This window comes from Centropristis striata, chromosome 12, assembly GCF_030273125.1.
Source record: "Centropristis striata isolate RG_2023a ecotype Rhode Island chromosome 12, C.striata_1.0, whole genome shotgun sequence".
NCBI classification, from domain to species: domain Eukaryota; kingdom Metazoa; phylum Chordata; class Actinopteri; order Perciformes; family Serranidae; genus Centropristis; species Centropristis striata.
In genome coordinates this window covers 22,091,215-22,107,893 of record NC_081528.1, presented here as the reverse complement: position 1 = coordinate 22,107,893, position 16,679 = coordinate 22,091,215, and the positions used below count along the sequence as shown (strand labels likewise).

At 36.1% G+C, this 16,679-nt stretch overlaps 2 protein-coding genes across 2 annotated transcripts; one reads left to right on the top strand and one right to left on the bottom strand.

Annotated features, from left to right (window-relative positions):
- Positions 1-74: 74 nt before the first annotated feature.
- LOC131981525 (uncharacterized) lies at positions 75-5,347 on the bottom strand. Its single transcript, XM_059345849.1, has 3 exons — positions 4,794-5,347; positions 4,544-4,696; positions 75-3,115 (listed from the first exon to the last, which is right to left on the bottom strand). The coding sequence occupies exons 1-3, from the start codon at positions 5,127-5,129 to the stop codon at positions 2,912-2,914; spliced, it is 693 nt and encodes a 230-aa protein (XP_059201832.1). The 5' UTR covers positions 5,130-5,347; the 3' UTR covers positions 75-2,911.
- A 4,530-nt stretch (positions 5,348-9,877) lies between these two features.
- Positions 9,878-15,340, top strand: LOC131982169 (ankyrin repeat and SOCS box protein 12-like). The gene is made up of 3 exons (XM_059346764.1): positions 9,878-10,162; positions 12,759-13,287; positions 15,195-15,340. The coding sequence occupies exons 1-3, from the start codon at positions 9,878-9,880 to the stop codon at positions 15,338-15,340; spliced, it is 960 nt and encodes a 319-aa protein (XP_059202747.1).
- Positions 15,341-16,679: the final 1,339 nt, after the last annotated feature.

Sequence of the window (16,679 nt, the reverse complement as noted above, 5' to 3'; positions counted from 1 at the left end):
AAAAAAAGGCCAGACTCATTTACTCTGAATAGTGTTGTGTGTTTAACTTTAATATAAGAAAATAAATGGCTGTTTTGTACTAATCTTGTTCCATTTTCTTCTTTTTATTATACCCAAAACAAAGGCTAGACATTTGTTTTAGCTATTGGTGTATATAAGTATTCAGATCCATTACCTTAGTAAAGTATTAATACCACACTGTGAAATTACTCCACTACAAGTGAAAGTCCTGCATTCAAAACTTACTGAAGTTAAAGTACTCATTATGCAGAATAGCCCTACTCAGATATTACAAATATATTATTGGATAATTAATATTGATGCATTTGTCTATGCATTTTTGAGACTGATGCCAATACTGATATTAGAGCTGTAGTTTCCAGAATGAAAATAGACCTTTTTTCATGTGAATTGTGCACAATTATTATTATTTTATTTTATTTTTTACCATTTTGACCACTCTGCAAAGGTACCCTGAGAGCTACTTTCTCAAACATAAAACTTAATTAAAACATATTTAACATTTTTATACATTATACAGACAACATATTACACTGTCAGTCAATTCTATAAATGATAACTGGGACTAAAATAAGTAGCTACATAAAGATTACTGTTCAGTTTCAGTTACCGACACCAAGCAACATATTCGGCATTATAGATTGTATAAAAAAGGTTTTCATCACAGCATATATTGGCCAATAATATCTGTCAACAGATATACAGTGGCAAGGAAAAGTATGTGAACCCTTTTAATTTACCTGGTTTTCTGCATTAATTTGTCATAAAATGTGATCTGATCTGCATCTAAGTCCCAAGTATAGACAATTCTATTCTTGAATGTGCTTAACCTAATACCACACAGACATTTATAATATTTCATGTCTTTATTGAACACATCCATTAAACATTCATAGTGATAGTGGAAAAAGTAAATGAACCCTTGATTTAACAACTGGTGGAACCTCCTTTAGCATCAATAACCTCAACCAAACTCTTCTGATAGCTGCTGATCAGATCTGAACAACATGCAGGAGGAATTTTGGACCATTCTTCTGACAGAACTGCTTCAGCCAAATGGACAGGATGTCCGGTGTGAACGGCTCTCTGGAGGTCATTCCACAGCATCTCTATTGGATTGAGGTCTGGGCTCCGAATGGGATGCTCCAAAAGGCAGATTTACTTTTTTGAAGTCATTCTGAAGTAGATTTACTTTGATGTTTAAGGTTATTGTCCTGCTGCGTCAGCCAACTTCTACTGATCTTCAGCTGGCAGACATCCACCCTGACATTAACCTGTAGAATACCTTGATAAAATTGGGAATACATTTTCCGCTCAATGATAGTAAGTGGTCCAGGCCCTGAGGCAGCCAAACAGCCCCAAGTCATGATGTTCCTCCATCATACTTCACTGTTGGGATGATGTTCTCATATTGGAATGCAGGGCCCTTTTTACATCATACCTAGTGCTGCGTGTTCTTCAGGAACAAGTCAGCCTTAGTTCCATCAGTCCATTAACGGTTTTCCCAGTAGTGTTGTGGAGTGTCAAGGTGCTCTTTGGCAAACTTCAGACATGCAGTGATGTTTTTTGGGAAATCAGCAGCTTCCTCCATGGTGTCCTGCCATGGAAGCCATGCCTGTTCAAATTTTATGTGTGTGGTAGACTCATGACTAGAGATGTTAACCAGATCCAATGATGCCTTCAGGTCTTTACTTGTTTCTCTGGAGTTCTTTTTTACCTCACTGAGCTTTCTGCATTGGGCCTTTGGAGTGAACACGGCTGGGCGCCCACTTCTAGGGAGAGTAGCCACAGCACTAAATCATCTCCATTTGTCTCACTGTGGGCTGGTGAATACCTGAAGTCTTTGAGATTACTTTGTAACCCCTTCCAGTCTGATGCAAATCAACAATTCTTTAATGAATGTTTAATAAAGACTAGTGGTCGACCGATACAGGTTTTTTTTAATGCCGATGCCGATTATTTTGACATCAGTCTTAACCGATCCCCGATATGTGCTGCCGATTTTTTTGGGCTGATATTTGAAGCTGATATTGCCTTTTCTCCCTCCATTTACATGATAAAAATGACACAATGATAACAAATGTTACACAAGTCTCAATTTAAACAGAAAAAGAACAACAAACAAAACATATTAACAGTTGGATAGCAATCAATGTGTATGTTGTTCTAGGCCTCAAGGTGGTGGCGCCTCACATGATCTACATATTCAATGTATTTTTCTTTTTTCCGGTATCAGCAGCAGCTCACCAGAGAATGGCAGATGTTGCACCGAGCCTTGCCTGGTGTTGGTTCAGTGAAATGGGCTAATTGGCTGGCAAATGCACGCACGTATCGGCCGATGTCGATAAAAGTAAAAAACGAAAATATCGGCCTGATATATAACGGCCCGATATCGGTCGGCTGATATATCGGTCGACCTCTAATAAAGACATGAAATATTATAATTGTTTGTGTGGTATTAGGTTAAGCACATTGTGTTTGTCTATACTTGGGACTTAGATGCAATAAGATCACATTTAATAACAAATTAATGCAGAAACTAGATCATTTCAAAGGGTTCACATACTTTTTCTTGTAAGTTGATCATGTTTTTATGTTGAATCTGAACTGAAAATCAACTAGAGCTGTCAGCTAAATGTAGTGGTGTAAAGAGTACAATATTGGCCTCAAACTGTATAGTAGAAGTATTAAAGTAATATAAAATATGCCTCCAAATTACGCTTTTGTTACATTCCAGCACTGTGAACATAAACACAGCTGTAAGCTGAGCAGCAATGCCACCATCAGCATATGGATGGTGTTTATTGGCTTATCCTGCGTCAAAATAAAGAGTCTCCATCACAACATTGTCCCTTTCACTGTATTAATACCGTACCCATCATGTCTGCAGCTATCTGTCTGGAAAAGGACAGCGAGGTCTTGCTAAATGAGTTCCTGTAGCGTTTTTGTCAGGGTAACCCCTCATTTCATCTGTTGCCAGGGCAACTCCACGTTCCTTAGCCGTTGCTAAGGCAACATCAGGTTGCTGTGACCCGCACATCTCCAAGTAGTTCCTCCCAAATCCATCGAGGGGCATCGCAGGCCTCCCCCACTCCTATAACAGAGAAAATCATGGTTTTAATCTTCTGGATTATTAATCTGATCAGTCAAATTAACACAGAAATTAGTTAGCAGCAGCTGTGTGATGTAACTAAGTACATTTACTCAATTACTGTACTTAAGTATAATTTCCATTTTATCTAAATATTGAGGCCAATATTGTACTTTTTACTCCACTACATTTAGCTGACAGCTTTAGTTACTTTTCAGGATTAGATTTAACATGAAAAACATGATGTATTTAAAGTTTTATTAAACATCATAACATTATATTAAGTAGTTAAAATGAGCTTAGATAAATGCATCAATACTTAAAATCAACTAATACATTTAGAATATATAAAACCGTCTGAGTGGGTCCATTCTGCATTAGGAGTACTTTTACTTTTGATACTTTAAGTACATTTTGATGCTTTAGATCTTCATCCACCGATTTCCACAGATCCACCGATTTCTTACATGCAGAGGTCAAATATTGCTAAATTTAGGGGCATCAAATTATGGAATACCTTTATGTCTAACTGCTGTTATAAAATTCACACACAAATACATTTTTATATCACGTTCATTTTTTTTGTTTTTATATTGTTATTTTTGTTATTGCCATTATAACTTGTTGTTGATGTTATACATATGTTTTTTTCTATTATTAGTTTGTTATTGCTTTCTTATAACTATGAAATTTTAGGTGGAGGCTTTACATGAGCCCATCTGGGTTTTCTGCCTCTACCTGCACTTTTTACTATTAGTTATCTTTGTCATTTTATGTAATTCTAACTGTGCAAAATAAATAAACAAATAATGCTGAGGGCTGTTTTGTATTTTTACTTCAGTAAGTTTTGAATGCAGGACTTTTACTTGTAGTGGAGTAATTTTGCAGTATGTTCACTGCAAAAAAGGTGTGTCTAAAAACCAGATAAAAACACTAAATCTGAGGGAAATTATCTTGCTGCATGAACAGATAATTTCACTTGACAATATTTCTCAAATTAAGATTGTTAAATCTAGAAATAAGCATGTTGAATGCTTAAAATAAGAAATTAACTCTTAAAACAAGATAAATTAAAGCTGCAAGCAGCGATGAATTGCCTCGAGCAGAGTGAACTGACAATTATTTGTTTCTTATAAGATAAAAAAACTTTAGATTTAGAAGTGTTTGATAATTTATCTTGTTTTAGGAGTTAATTTCTTATTTTAAGCGTTCAACATGCCTCTTTCTAGATTTAATAATCTTAATTTAAGAAATCTTGTAAAGTGAAATTATCTGTCCATGCAGCAAGATCATTTCCCTCAGATTTAGTGTTTTTATCTGGTTTTTAGACACACCTTTTTTGCAGTTTTTTTTGTTGTAGTACTTTTACCTAAGTAAATGATGTGAACACTTTCTCCACCACTGGTTGCTCTTATGGAGCTCTGTACTCACTCTGTAGCCACAGTGTGTGTGTTTAGTCTGCGTCACTGTTTGGAACCGCAGTTGTGTCTTCTTCCTCCAGATAAAACTTCTCAAGGCCAGAGAGGCCTGTTCCTGCTCACACACACTGCAGACAGCGGGATCATGGAGCTCCACCTCTGCAGCCTGACACACAAGATAATAAACGCATCAAGACTTCTACCTTGATAACAACCCCCCATGTGGAAAAAACCAGAGCCACATATGAAGAATGTCACCTGACCCGTTTCATCTCCTCCTTGAAAGTTTTGAGCCTGAGCATTAAGATGAGCTGAGGGGGGACAGTGTGGACTTCAGGACCTTGACATATTAGATTGGGGGAGGTTTGGTCTCCTTTTTCTCCTGTTGTACAGTCTGGCAGAGGGAGGTTACATTCCCTGTGATGTCTAAACACGTCCCCTGCTACAACTTGTCTTTCACAGTGGGTCCTCTGCCTCTCTCTGGCTCCTTTGTGTCTCCTGCTCTCCTCCTCAGAGGAGGAGCAGAGGTGTTTGTCTCGGACACGAGGAATCATTCTCCTGCAGTAATTCCTAACAGCTTCCTCCTCTTCTTCCTCCATTTTGAACAACGGGGAAAACAGTTTACTTGTATCTCATATATGTTTGTTGAAATGTTATTAACTGCACCACTTATTTAACGCTGTCTTAGCGACGCAGCGTGTGAATTAGCTCAGTTTTTCTGGGAGGTAATAATTCCAGAGCCGACAACAACAATATAGCAACAGCACTCCGGTAGTGAAATATTAACCGGCATTAAACTGGAATCAAAGGTCGTTACTTGGAAACACGGCTTTCCCCTTCACCCAACTGTTTGCACGCCCTCTTCTTTAGTGTTTTACTACGGCGGCACTTCCTGCCATCAGTGAACTGCTAGCGCCATCTGCTGGCCTACTGGCGCACTGCACGGTGAAGTCAGCTTCCTAAAATAATTATGAGAGACGAAAAAATGACATATACTCATGGAAAAAATATTAGACCACTTTTTCAATTTCTTGTTGAAAAAGTGGTACAACTAAAGGTACAGTTGTTTGGACAAATATAATGATAACAACAGAAATAGCTCATAAGAGTTCAATTTAAGAGCTGATATCTAGACATTTTTCATGGTTTTCTTGATAATGATTTCGATTATTATCAAAAAAAAATAAAAGGAAAATGGCTAGATATCAGCTCTTAAATTCAACTCTTATTTGTCCAAACAAATGTACCTTTATTTGTACCAGTCATTAAAATGAACGAAAAATTGAATAAAAAGGGTGGTCTAATATTTTTTTCCATGACTGTATAACAAGTGAGAAGATTGGCTCATTCTAATGCCTGTTTCCGGGTCTGATTCCCTACAAAATAAAATGATTTACAACACGCAGACCAGAATGAGCTTTATTTACGTTCTCCTTGGGAAGGTTTGGCAGTGAGTTGTATGTTAGCCTCTTAAAACAAAGCAGAAGGATATTTTTTTATTATGTATTTCTGTTGTTATCATTATATGTTTAAACAAATGCTCCTTTCATTGTACCAGGCATAAAAAGGAACAAGAAATTGAAAAGAAAGGATGGTCTAATAATTGTTTCCATGACTGTAAGTAGAAATAAATAAATACATAAAAAGTGAATAAATGTAGAAATAATGAATGCAAAGGATATGCACACATTTTATATTTTTACATGTAAACATTATTTATTTTTGCTATTTCTGTATTTATTCATTTATTTCTACATTTTCATTTATTTATTTAGTCATTTCCACATTTATTCTTACATTTCCATGTGTATTTATTTATTCACAACTGCAAAACAATGTGTAATACCAAATATAATGTGCAATTTATGTACACATATAATACAATCAAAATATGCAATATTTAGACAACAAAAACATGTGTAGTATAAACTTAGTTGGACTGTTTTTTTTCCTAAGCTGGACTGTTTTCCAAGTATATTAATGATCATTATATTTTATGATTTAAGCTGTCAGCTTGGCAACTCAATCTTCCTGGCAACTCAATCAAGTTCTTCCTTTTATGTTCAAGTAGTCACCTTTTTATACACAACATGTGTTAGATATCAGTGGTGGAATGTAACTAAGTACATTTACTCAAGTACTGTACTTAAGTACAAATTTTAAAGTACTTGTAGTTTACTTGAGTATTTCCATTTTATGTAACTTTATACTTCTATTTGACTACATTTTGAGGCAAATATTGTACTTTTTACTTCACCATATTTAGCTGACAACTTTTTTTTTTTCAGGTCCAGATTTAACATAAATATACAATCAATTTAAAGTGATTAGATTTTTTTTTCAGGACAGGATATTAAGTAGTGAAAATGAGCCCTGAACACAGCCTACATATGCCTCAATGGAAATAATCCTATTATATATTTGGAAAATATAAAACAATCAAATGAGTGGGTCCATTCTACAAGTACTTCTACCATGATGCTTTAAGTACATTCTGATGCTGATACTTTTGTATTTTTACTTCAGTAAGTTTTGAATGCAGGACTTTTACTTGTAGTGGAGTAATTTCACAGTGTGGTATTAGTACTTTTACTGAAGTAAGAGATCTGAATACTTCTTCCACCACTGATAAATTTACATAAACTTACTGATACATTTCACATTCAGTGATGTTTTGCACAATTATGATTTCCAGAAATGTATACAATATCTATCTATCTATCTATCTATCTATCTATCTATCTATCTATCTATCTATCTATCTATCTATCTATCTATATCTATATCTATATCTATATCTATATATATATATATATATATATATATATATTATGGCATATATATATATATATATATATATATATATATATATATATATATATATATATATATATATATATATATATATTATGGCATATATATATATATATATATATATATATATATATATATATATATATATATATATATATACATATTATGGCATGCCGTTCAGGAAATTAATCTTTGAATATATTGAATGAATTCTTGAATATATGGAATGAACCTTGAATATATGGAATGAGACTTTGGCCCATACATGGTGATGAGATAAACAACGTAAAAGTACTTCAGAAGCGATCAGCAGCACCGGCGACCCGTTGTTCTGTATAATATGTGGTCAGATAGCTTTCCCAAACGTCAGGCTCACCCGCCGCCTGTTGCTGTAATTAAATGATATGACAATTGTTCTGAGTGTGCTATAGCCTATCTGATCAAAGGGAATCTTTTGATGTCCTACTTCATTTATATTGAAAAAAAGTTAAGTAAACAAACTCTTCATAGCGATAGCTTCCATGGCATTAATTATGATTATAATTAATAATCAATAATAATTATGTATGACTAAACTGACTGACTAAAATAAATGTGAACCATGCCTGGGTGTAGAAAGAGAACAGTAGCCTATACTAGTGTATGATGATAAGTGGGGTTTTTTTCTTTATTGTGCTTGATAATAAGTTAGCACGCTACTTTTATTTTTGACAGGACTTTTATTTTCCCGCTTCCGGTCTGTCCGCCATCATATTAATAAATGAGAAACGAAAAAATGTCAGCCTGGCACGATTAAAAAGGGAGCAAACTTCTTCGTCAGGAGAACTGTATTGGGCACGGGTACTATCGGGAGGATTTTGGCCCATACAAGCACTTGACAATAAGTTGATAATGTCCTCATTGGTCAGTGTTGCTGCCACAAGGTTCCCAGCTGACTGACTCATGCTCACTTATTGTGGCAGCAAAATACAAGATGGCAGTGCCTTGATGACGTCAGTCAAATTTCATTCCATATATTCAAGATTCATTCCATATATTCAAGAATTCATTCAATATATTCAAAGTTTCATTCCATTCATTCAATATATTCAAAGATTAATTTCCTGAACGGCATGCCATAAGTATATATATATATATATATATATATATATATATATATATATATATATATATATATATATATATATATTGTTATGTATACATTTAATCTCTTATAACTGTTGCAACTGAAATGTAGAGTGCATTTACAGCACAGTGCCTAATTGATAAATAAAACATATTCTTATTGTGCTGGATTGGCTAATGATTTCATTTTCCTTGGGTCAGGATTCAGAAAGATGGCACGTCTCCATGTGTAATTGTTCCATGTCTGTGTGCTGAAATAAATAAATAAAGTGTCCTCGCGTGTTTTGTACAATGCCAGGAATTTGGACTCTTGTGCCATCTGCTGAAAGAATGTGGTTTGTCACAGCCTCCCTTCTAAACATGGGACCGTGTGAAGACATGGGTGGGTTTGGCACAGGAACAGCTGACTGGCTGCTCCTCTAAAGCTTCTAACAGTCACACAGCTGACACCTAGAAATGGCTGCCTCGGCGTGAATCAGGGGAAACAGGGTGATAGCAGGGCACATACAGGCAAAACTAACGGCCTTTCTCATTTATTATTAGGCTTCATCTTCACAGAGGGAAACCCTACGGTGCAGCTGTGGGCTGTTGTATTTAAAATACCTGTTTCAGAAGCTCAATAAATAATGAATTATTATGCTTCTGCATGCACAGTCTCTTAGAGACACAGACGTCTATGTGTCTTTCTTGTTTTTATTCAGGACACACTCAGCAATCAGCCGACTGAGTGTCACACTTGTATCACCTTTCTAATTATAAACCTGAGCCTTGACTCTCCGAGAATGGAAGTTTAGCCAGGCCCATCTGTGGCCTAAAATTAGCCCCCACCCCCCCAGAAAGAAGCTCTGGCCCCCCTCTCTAACACACACACACACACACACACACACACACACACACACACAGAATACTGCACTTTTCATAACTCACAGCTCCTGTAGCAGCATCACACACTTCTTGGAGCAACTTTCTTTCCCTCTGTCTTCCTCCCACGTGACTTATTATGGACTTTTGTTAACTTTTCTTCTAACGTCTTTGGAAAAATAATCAGCAAGCAACTAGTGGAGGTAAGTGTCGCAGTCATGTTGCTGCTGTTGGCACCAACGGTGTTTTTACTGAGCTTATTCTGAGGACCTTAAGAGGAAAAGTATTCTTTTTTTAGTACAAAATGAACTCATGTATGGCTTTAATTTAGCCTGGATTACTGAGATTTGCCCAGTGTCATTGTAGTATTGTACTGCCATGGTAAGACTCATCTTTCTCCTAATATCATGTAGAAATATTGTCATAGCCAACAGACATAACCCAAAATGTCAGCTGAGTATGTGTTGGCTTGTATTACCATCTTTCTCTGACATTTTTGCCATTGCAGATGGAAGGGCTTTGACTTGCACCCGCCTGGGGTTACATTATGGCTCTGGGCCAAGCTGTCAACATGAGTTTGATGGACATTTCGAAGATCTTCTCCCTGCTGCAGCCTAAGGAGGAGGATGAGGACAATGAGCAGTGTCAGGCCTTGAACAACGCCGTGAGCAGCGACGACGCGCCCCTGCTCTCCGAGCTCCTGTCTCAGGAGACTTACAGGAGGTCTATCAATGCTCGCAGCGGGTGGGGGGTCCCTGTGACCCCCCTACGCACCGCTGCTGCTCTGGGACACTTGAGGTGCTTGGAGCTGCTGTTGGAGCACGGTGCAGAGGTGAGACACAGCTTTCAGATGAGGACAGTGAGATGGATCTTTGTGAGTAGGTGTGGAGGCACTACAGCGGTGCCAACTGGTGGGTGTAATGGACATAAGTATTCTGTTTAATAAGCCCAAATTATATATTGCACTCAACCATCACACTTTTCATTTAAAAGCCCAAAAATGTTCCTGGATGCTTTTTCACATGTTAAAAATGATGGGTGAGAAATTATATTTTCTCCACATTTTACACTAAAGCTTGACTTATTAGTAATTTAAATGAACAATGGATCAAATGTTTAGGTTTAATATGAAAGAGGCCGCTGGTAGTGACAAGAAGACAGAAAATTACAGTCCATTCTCAACCAAAATACAGCCACATGGGTCATTTGTACAACTCATACATGCTATATTTATTTTTGTAGTCAACCTCTAGTGTCACAAATTTCACAAAATTACACAAATATCAACGCTTAGTTATTTAATTTATTATGTAGTGTACTACATCAAGTATTACATCATGTATATAACTTGTTATGAAACGGAACTAGATCTTTTTTTTCTTTTCTTTTTTTCCTAAACCTAACCCACACAATGTGTTTAAAACTTCAACTGTTTCACGACACATCATATAAAACTGCAACCGTGCAACCACTTTATAGATGATAAATTTGTCTTTTAGGTATGAGGTGTTGCAAAAGTTGTACCCTACTGTTCACCCTCAGAACCTTTAAGTGTATTTTAGCTCTTTGTTTTGGTATTCCTTCATCAGCATTGAAGTAGCAGGCTGGTGTTTTCCACCCATAAAAATTATCTGGCAGTGGTGGAAGAAGTAATCAGATCTCTTACTTCAGTAAAAGTACTAGTACCACACTGTGAAACTACTCCACTACAAGTAAAAGTTCTGCATTCAAAACTTACTGAAGTAAAAGTACAAAAGTATCAGCATCAAAATGTACTTAAAGTATCAAAAGTAAAAGTACTCGTTATGCAGAATGGACCCACTCAGACTGTTTTATATATTCTTAATATATTATTAGATTATTTGTATTGATGCATTTATGTAAAGAGTGTTTTAATTTTGTAAAGACAGGGCTCATTTAATCACTTAATTAGATTATTTGTATTGATGCATTTATGTAAGCAGCATTTTAATTTAGTAAAGAAAGGACTATTTTTTTAACCACATATATTTTTTTAAATATATTTGTATACTGTTATGAGGTTTAATTTATAAAAAATGCCAAACCGCTTTAAATTAATCAAGTTTTTTATGTTAAATTTCGACCTAAAAAGTAACTAAAGCTGTCAGCTAAATGTAGTGAAGTAAAAAGTACACTATATGTCTCAAAATGAAGTGAAGTAGAAGTATGAAGTTATATAAAATGGAAATACTCAAGTAAAGTACAAGTACCTCAGTAAATGTACTTAGTTACTTTCCACCACTGCGATCTGGTATACCTTTGCACTACCTGACCAGTACCATAAGGCAAATGGACAATGTTTATGATAAGATAGGAAAACAGTGGAGCACTTTCCTGCTTCAAAGTCAGATATTTGTCTCAGGAGTTGGTGGAGACCCAAACAGAGCGAGTCGATACTGGATTTTAAAGGAGCAGTGTGTAGGATTTATTGATATCTAGTGGTGAGGGTGCAGATGGCAAAAAATGAATACCCCTCTACTCAGCCCTCCACATACAAGTGTGCAGAAACCAGTGCCCCTCTGGTAATGTAAAAACATAAAAGGCCTTCTTTAAAGTCAGGCATTTGTCTGTTCTGGGCTGGTGTGGATACATGCTGGTTCAACATGGCAGATTGTGTGGAGGAGGAGGAGCCACTGTTTGGATATGAAGAACTCAGTCCAAGGAACCAAAACAGAACAATTCATAGGATCAGGTGATTAAATGCCAGTGACGACATAATTATTATATTCAATTTCTGCTAATAGATCTCCATAAATCCTACACAATGCTCCTTTAAAGTCATTAATCCTATATGGCATGGATTTTTATTTTAGGAGGAAAAAAATAATTTAATTTCCATTTTACTATATAAATGAAGAGAAAAAGGGTCTTTACTCTATCAAATATGCTTCTTCTAATGTACATGCACATCAAAGATATTGTTTATACAAGGTTATTCATATTTTAAACATGGTTAAAATATGTAATTTATCTTATCCTCTGCTAGCAGTGTGTCCAAGCTGGCAATGGTCCCAAAAAGGACTTTTACCAGTGAAGACTAAAGGTCAAACCGACGCCCACCTCAAATTTCATAGATCACAGACTTATCATCAGACTTTTGATTGATACTTTACTTTTTAAGGGGGCGGTGTTTTGGCCAAAATAGTGGTTTGTTGTTTGAGGGCAACACCATGCCAAAGAGGGTTAACTAAATAAATAAATAAATGCTAATTTTGTGTCTCAGTGTCTCCTGGAAGTGTAATCAGGGAATTCTTTGTTAATTGTTCATAGCTCCAGAGGTGAGAATACACTCTCCAAAAAACAATTAATGCCACTTTGTGCACATTCTAAGATCAGTAAAAATCACAATTTGAGTGAGTTTTTTCTACTGCTCCAACATGTCCCATTGTTTCTGTGTTTGAATCCAGATCGACAGCCTGGACGTGAAGGCCCAGACACCTCTGTTCACAGCTGTCAGTGGGAAACATCTGGACTGTGTGGTGGCCCTGCTGAAGGCCGGAGCCGACCCTAACGGCAGCCAGTACAACAACTGTTCCCCGGTGCTGACTGCAGCCCGGGAGGGGGATGTAGAAGTGCTCCGAGAGCTGCTGCGATTCGACGCCGAGGTGGACGTCAAGCCCAAAGTCCCTGAGTGGGCCTCTAATGCCACATCCTGCAGAGGGCCCCTTTATATCTCAGCTGTTTACGGACACCTGGACTGCTTCAAACTGCTTCTCCTCCACGGGGCCAACCCCAACTACAACTGCACAGATGAGAAGATGCTGGCCAGGATAAAGCAGCCAAAGACAGTCCTGGAGGTGTGTCTGCGGTACGGCTGCGGGGTGGAGTACATCCAGCTCCTCATAGACTTTGGGGCAGACGTGTATCTGCCAACACTGATCATTGACAAGACTACGAAGCAGAATGAAGCTCTGATCCTGCTGCTCAAAGAGAGAGGTGAGACTCTGATTCTAGCTTGGTTCTGTAAGCAGAAAAAGGTGTCAAAATGACAATCCACAGGTTTGTGCTTGAGTCGTAACTTGGCCTCAAGTCACTCATTTGATGACTTTAGATTCCACTTGACAAAATCAAAAAAGACTTGCTACTCAACTTTTTTATTTTAACACCAATGACTTATGACTTCACTTGGACATGAGCATTTTGACTTTCAAAGTAAATGATACTGTTGTGAATTGCAATGTCTCTAATTTTTTACAGGTGCATCTCAATAAATTAGAATATCATGGAAAAGTCCATTTCCAGTAGTTCAAGTCAAACAGCCCCAACCAAGTATTGAGTCATATAGATGGACAAACTTTTCAGAGGACAACATTTCCATATTAAACATGCTTTTTAAAATTGGTCTTTTGTAATATGAACATTTTTTGAGACACTGATTTTTAGGTCTTCATTAAATGTAAGCCATAATCATTATAATTAGAAGACATAAGATATAATGATATAAATTAAGACATGAAACGTTTCATTCTGTGTGTAATGGATCTATATAATGTGTTATTTCCATTTTTTGAATTGAATTACTGACATACATAAACTTTCTAATTTATTGTGATGCACATGTACCTCTGCCAAAGAGGTTATGTTTTTGGTTTGTGTTTGTCAGCAGGATATTGCAAAAATTACTGGCGCAAAAAGGCACAAAAGGGACAGAATTTGAATTACAGTGAGACCTCCTGTGGTTCTTTCTGTCCCCTCTTTGCTGATAGTTTGCTTGCTTCTTAAAACATCTGAATAAAAAAACAACTACATTTCCCACACTGAAAAGTCGTATCTTATCTGAAATTGGCTGTGGAGTGACAGAATCTTGGTTCATATTTGATCATAGCTGCCTAGTTTGACAGTTTGACAGCAGTCACTGACATGATTGACAGCTGCGTTAGAGACTCCCTGGCTCTGATTGGTTGTTTTTTCCTTCAGGTGCAGTGGATTCTTTCAAATGCAGTTAGGAGTACTAGGAGTACTACGAGGAGGCAGAGAAACATGTTTTTTTTGCACAAGTCTCCCCTTCACAGATAAATATCCTGTATTACAAGCGATGGTCTCTTAATCATAATTAATCACTGCAAATTCTGCAGTTCAATTGGTGTTTTTAATTGCTTGACAGCCCTGGAGTTGAATATATAGTAAAATGGCATTAAATTAAGTGAAGAGCACATAATTACTTATTTAGGTCTCAAAACTCTACGTTTAGGACTTGAATGCAAAGACTTAGGTACTTGTGACTTGCAAACAGTGGTGGGAAAGGTATTCAATCTCTTACTTCAGTAAAAGTACTAATACCACACTGTGAAATTACTCCACTACAAGTAAAAGTCCTGCATTCAAAACTAACTGATGTTAAAGTACAAAAGTATCAGCATCAAAATGTACTTAAAGTATCAAACGTAAAAGTACTCGTTATGCAGAATGGACCCACTCAGATTGTTTTATATATTCTAAATATATCATAAAAATGTTTGTATTATTGCATTTATGTAAGCAGGATTTTAATTTTGTAAAGATAGGGCTATTATTTAACTACATACATTTTTATATATATATTTATATACTGTTATGAGGTTTAATTTATAGAAATGCCAAACCGCTTTAAATTAATCAAGTTTTTCATGTTAAATCTCAACCTAAAAAAATAACTAAAGCTATCAGCTAAATATAGTGAAATAAAAAGTACAATATATGCCTCAAAATGAAGTAAGGTGGAAGTATAAAGTTACTTAAAATGCACACATACCTCAAAATTGTACTTAAGTACAGTACTGGAGTAAATGTACTTAGTTGCATTCCATCACTGCTTGGTTCCTCCCTCTGTGTTGATCCTCTTTATCTGCCTGTTTCTCCTCCAGTTTGTCCCAAAACACTGATGTCTCAGACTCGGCTGGCAATTCGAAGACACCTCCCCTTTGCCAATAAGGAGCCTGCTGTCGACAGGTTGGATGTTCCTCTGATCCTGAGGAACTACCTGAAGCACGACACCTCTGAACTCATATGATGCTCACCTTTGCATCAGGATAAATGGCCAGTGACTCTTTTTACCTCATTGCTGTACTCTCATGACTGTATTTACATCTTTGTTCCCCCCACTGGACTTTACGGACACTCACACAAGACGTCGATTTACTGTCCCTGTGCTGTAAATTATTGTTTTTATTATTTATATATGAAGATTGAGGTTTGTGACTGCTACATAAAACACTTCAGTTTAAACAGATATTATAGCTCTAGAAAGCTCACTGAATCATCCTAAAGGACTCCATGACCAGTGGTGGAAAGTAACTAAGTACATTTACTCAAATACTGTACTTAAGCACAATTTTAAATACATGTACTTTACTTGAGTATTTCATTTTTTGTAACTTGATACTTCTACTTCACTACATTTTGAGGCAAATATTGAACGTTTTACTCCACTACATTTAGCTGACAGCTTTAGTTACTTTTCAGGTCAAGATTTAACATGAAAAACATGATTGATTTAAAGTGATTAGATATATTTTTTAAAGTGATTACTAATGGTGGCTTTTGATGAAATCTTATAACAGTATATTAATTACATAAATTTAATTAAATGAGCCCTGTCTTTACAAAATGAAAACACTGTTTACATAAAAGCATCAATACAAATAATGTAACAATATATTTAAACGTGTTATCTTAAAGGAGAAAATGTCCCCAATGAAATACTATATATAAATCTTATTTTATACTCTCGCTGACTTTTAATTTTTTCACCCAGTCTTTTTCACCAGTTATTTAACCAAATATTCTTTTATTTGCAGAATTTTAACCCATTAGATGCCAGTTTGTTCACATTATGCTTATGAATTATATGTGGTGGAAAGTACCTTAAAACATTATGCTAAGAAGATAAAATTATTCCTACCTTCTGAGGAAATTAAAATGCTGCTTACATAAATGCATCAATAATAACAATAATCTTATAATATATTTAGAATATATAAAACAATCTGAGTGGGTCCATTCTGCATAACGAGTACTTTTACTTTTGATACTTTAAGTACATTTTGATGCTGATACTTTTGTACTTTTACTTCAGTAAGTTCGGAATGTAGTGGAGTAATTTCAGTGTGGTATTAGTACTTTTACTGAAGTAAGGGATCTGAATACTTCCTCCACCACCACTGTCCATGTCCAAGTGTAACACCACAGTCGACCACTAGAGACCACAGTAATACTGTTTATTGCTCCAACTTGAAGGTTTCTCACTGAGAGTTTTGAACATCTGTTAATGTCTCTCTGCATCACCTTTAGTTCCTTTCCTCCTCACAGGTAACATTACATAACAAAATATAGTGTCACTTCATTTATTT

Excerpts from the sequence above, each read along its gene's own strand:
- LOC131982169 (XM_059346764.1), top strand. The coding sequence starts at position 9,878 with ATGGCTCTGGGCCAAGCTGTCAACATGAGTTTGATGGACATTTCGAAG. Across the intron at positions 10,163-12,758 it reads TGTTGGAGCACGGTGCAGAG|ATCGACAGCCTGGACGTGAA; the intron begins GTGAGACACAGC and ends GTTTGAATCCAG. Across the intron at positions 13,288-15,194 it reads CCTGCTGCTCAAAGAGAGAG|TTTGTCCCAAAACACTGATG; the intron begins GTGAGACTCTGA and ends TTTCTCCTCCAG.
- LOC131981525 (XM_059345849.1), bottom strand. The coding sequence starts at position 5,129 with ATGGAGGAAGAAGAGGAGGAAGCTGTTAGGAATTACTGCAGGAGAATG. Across the intron at positions 4,697-4,793 it reads TCAAGGAGGAGATGAAACGG|GCTGCAGAGGTGGAGCTCCA; the intron begins GTCAGGTGACAT and ends CTTGTGTGTCAG. Across the intron at positions 3,116-4,543 it reads ACACACACTGTGGCTACAGA|GAGTGGGGGAGGCCTGCGAT; the intron begins GTGAGTACAGAG and ends TCTCTGTTATAG.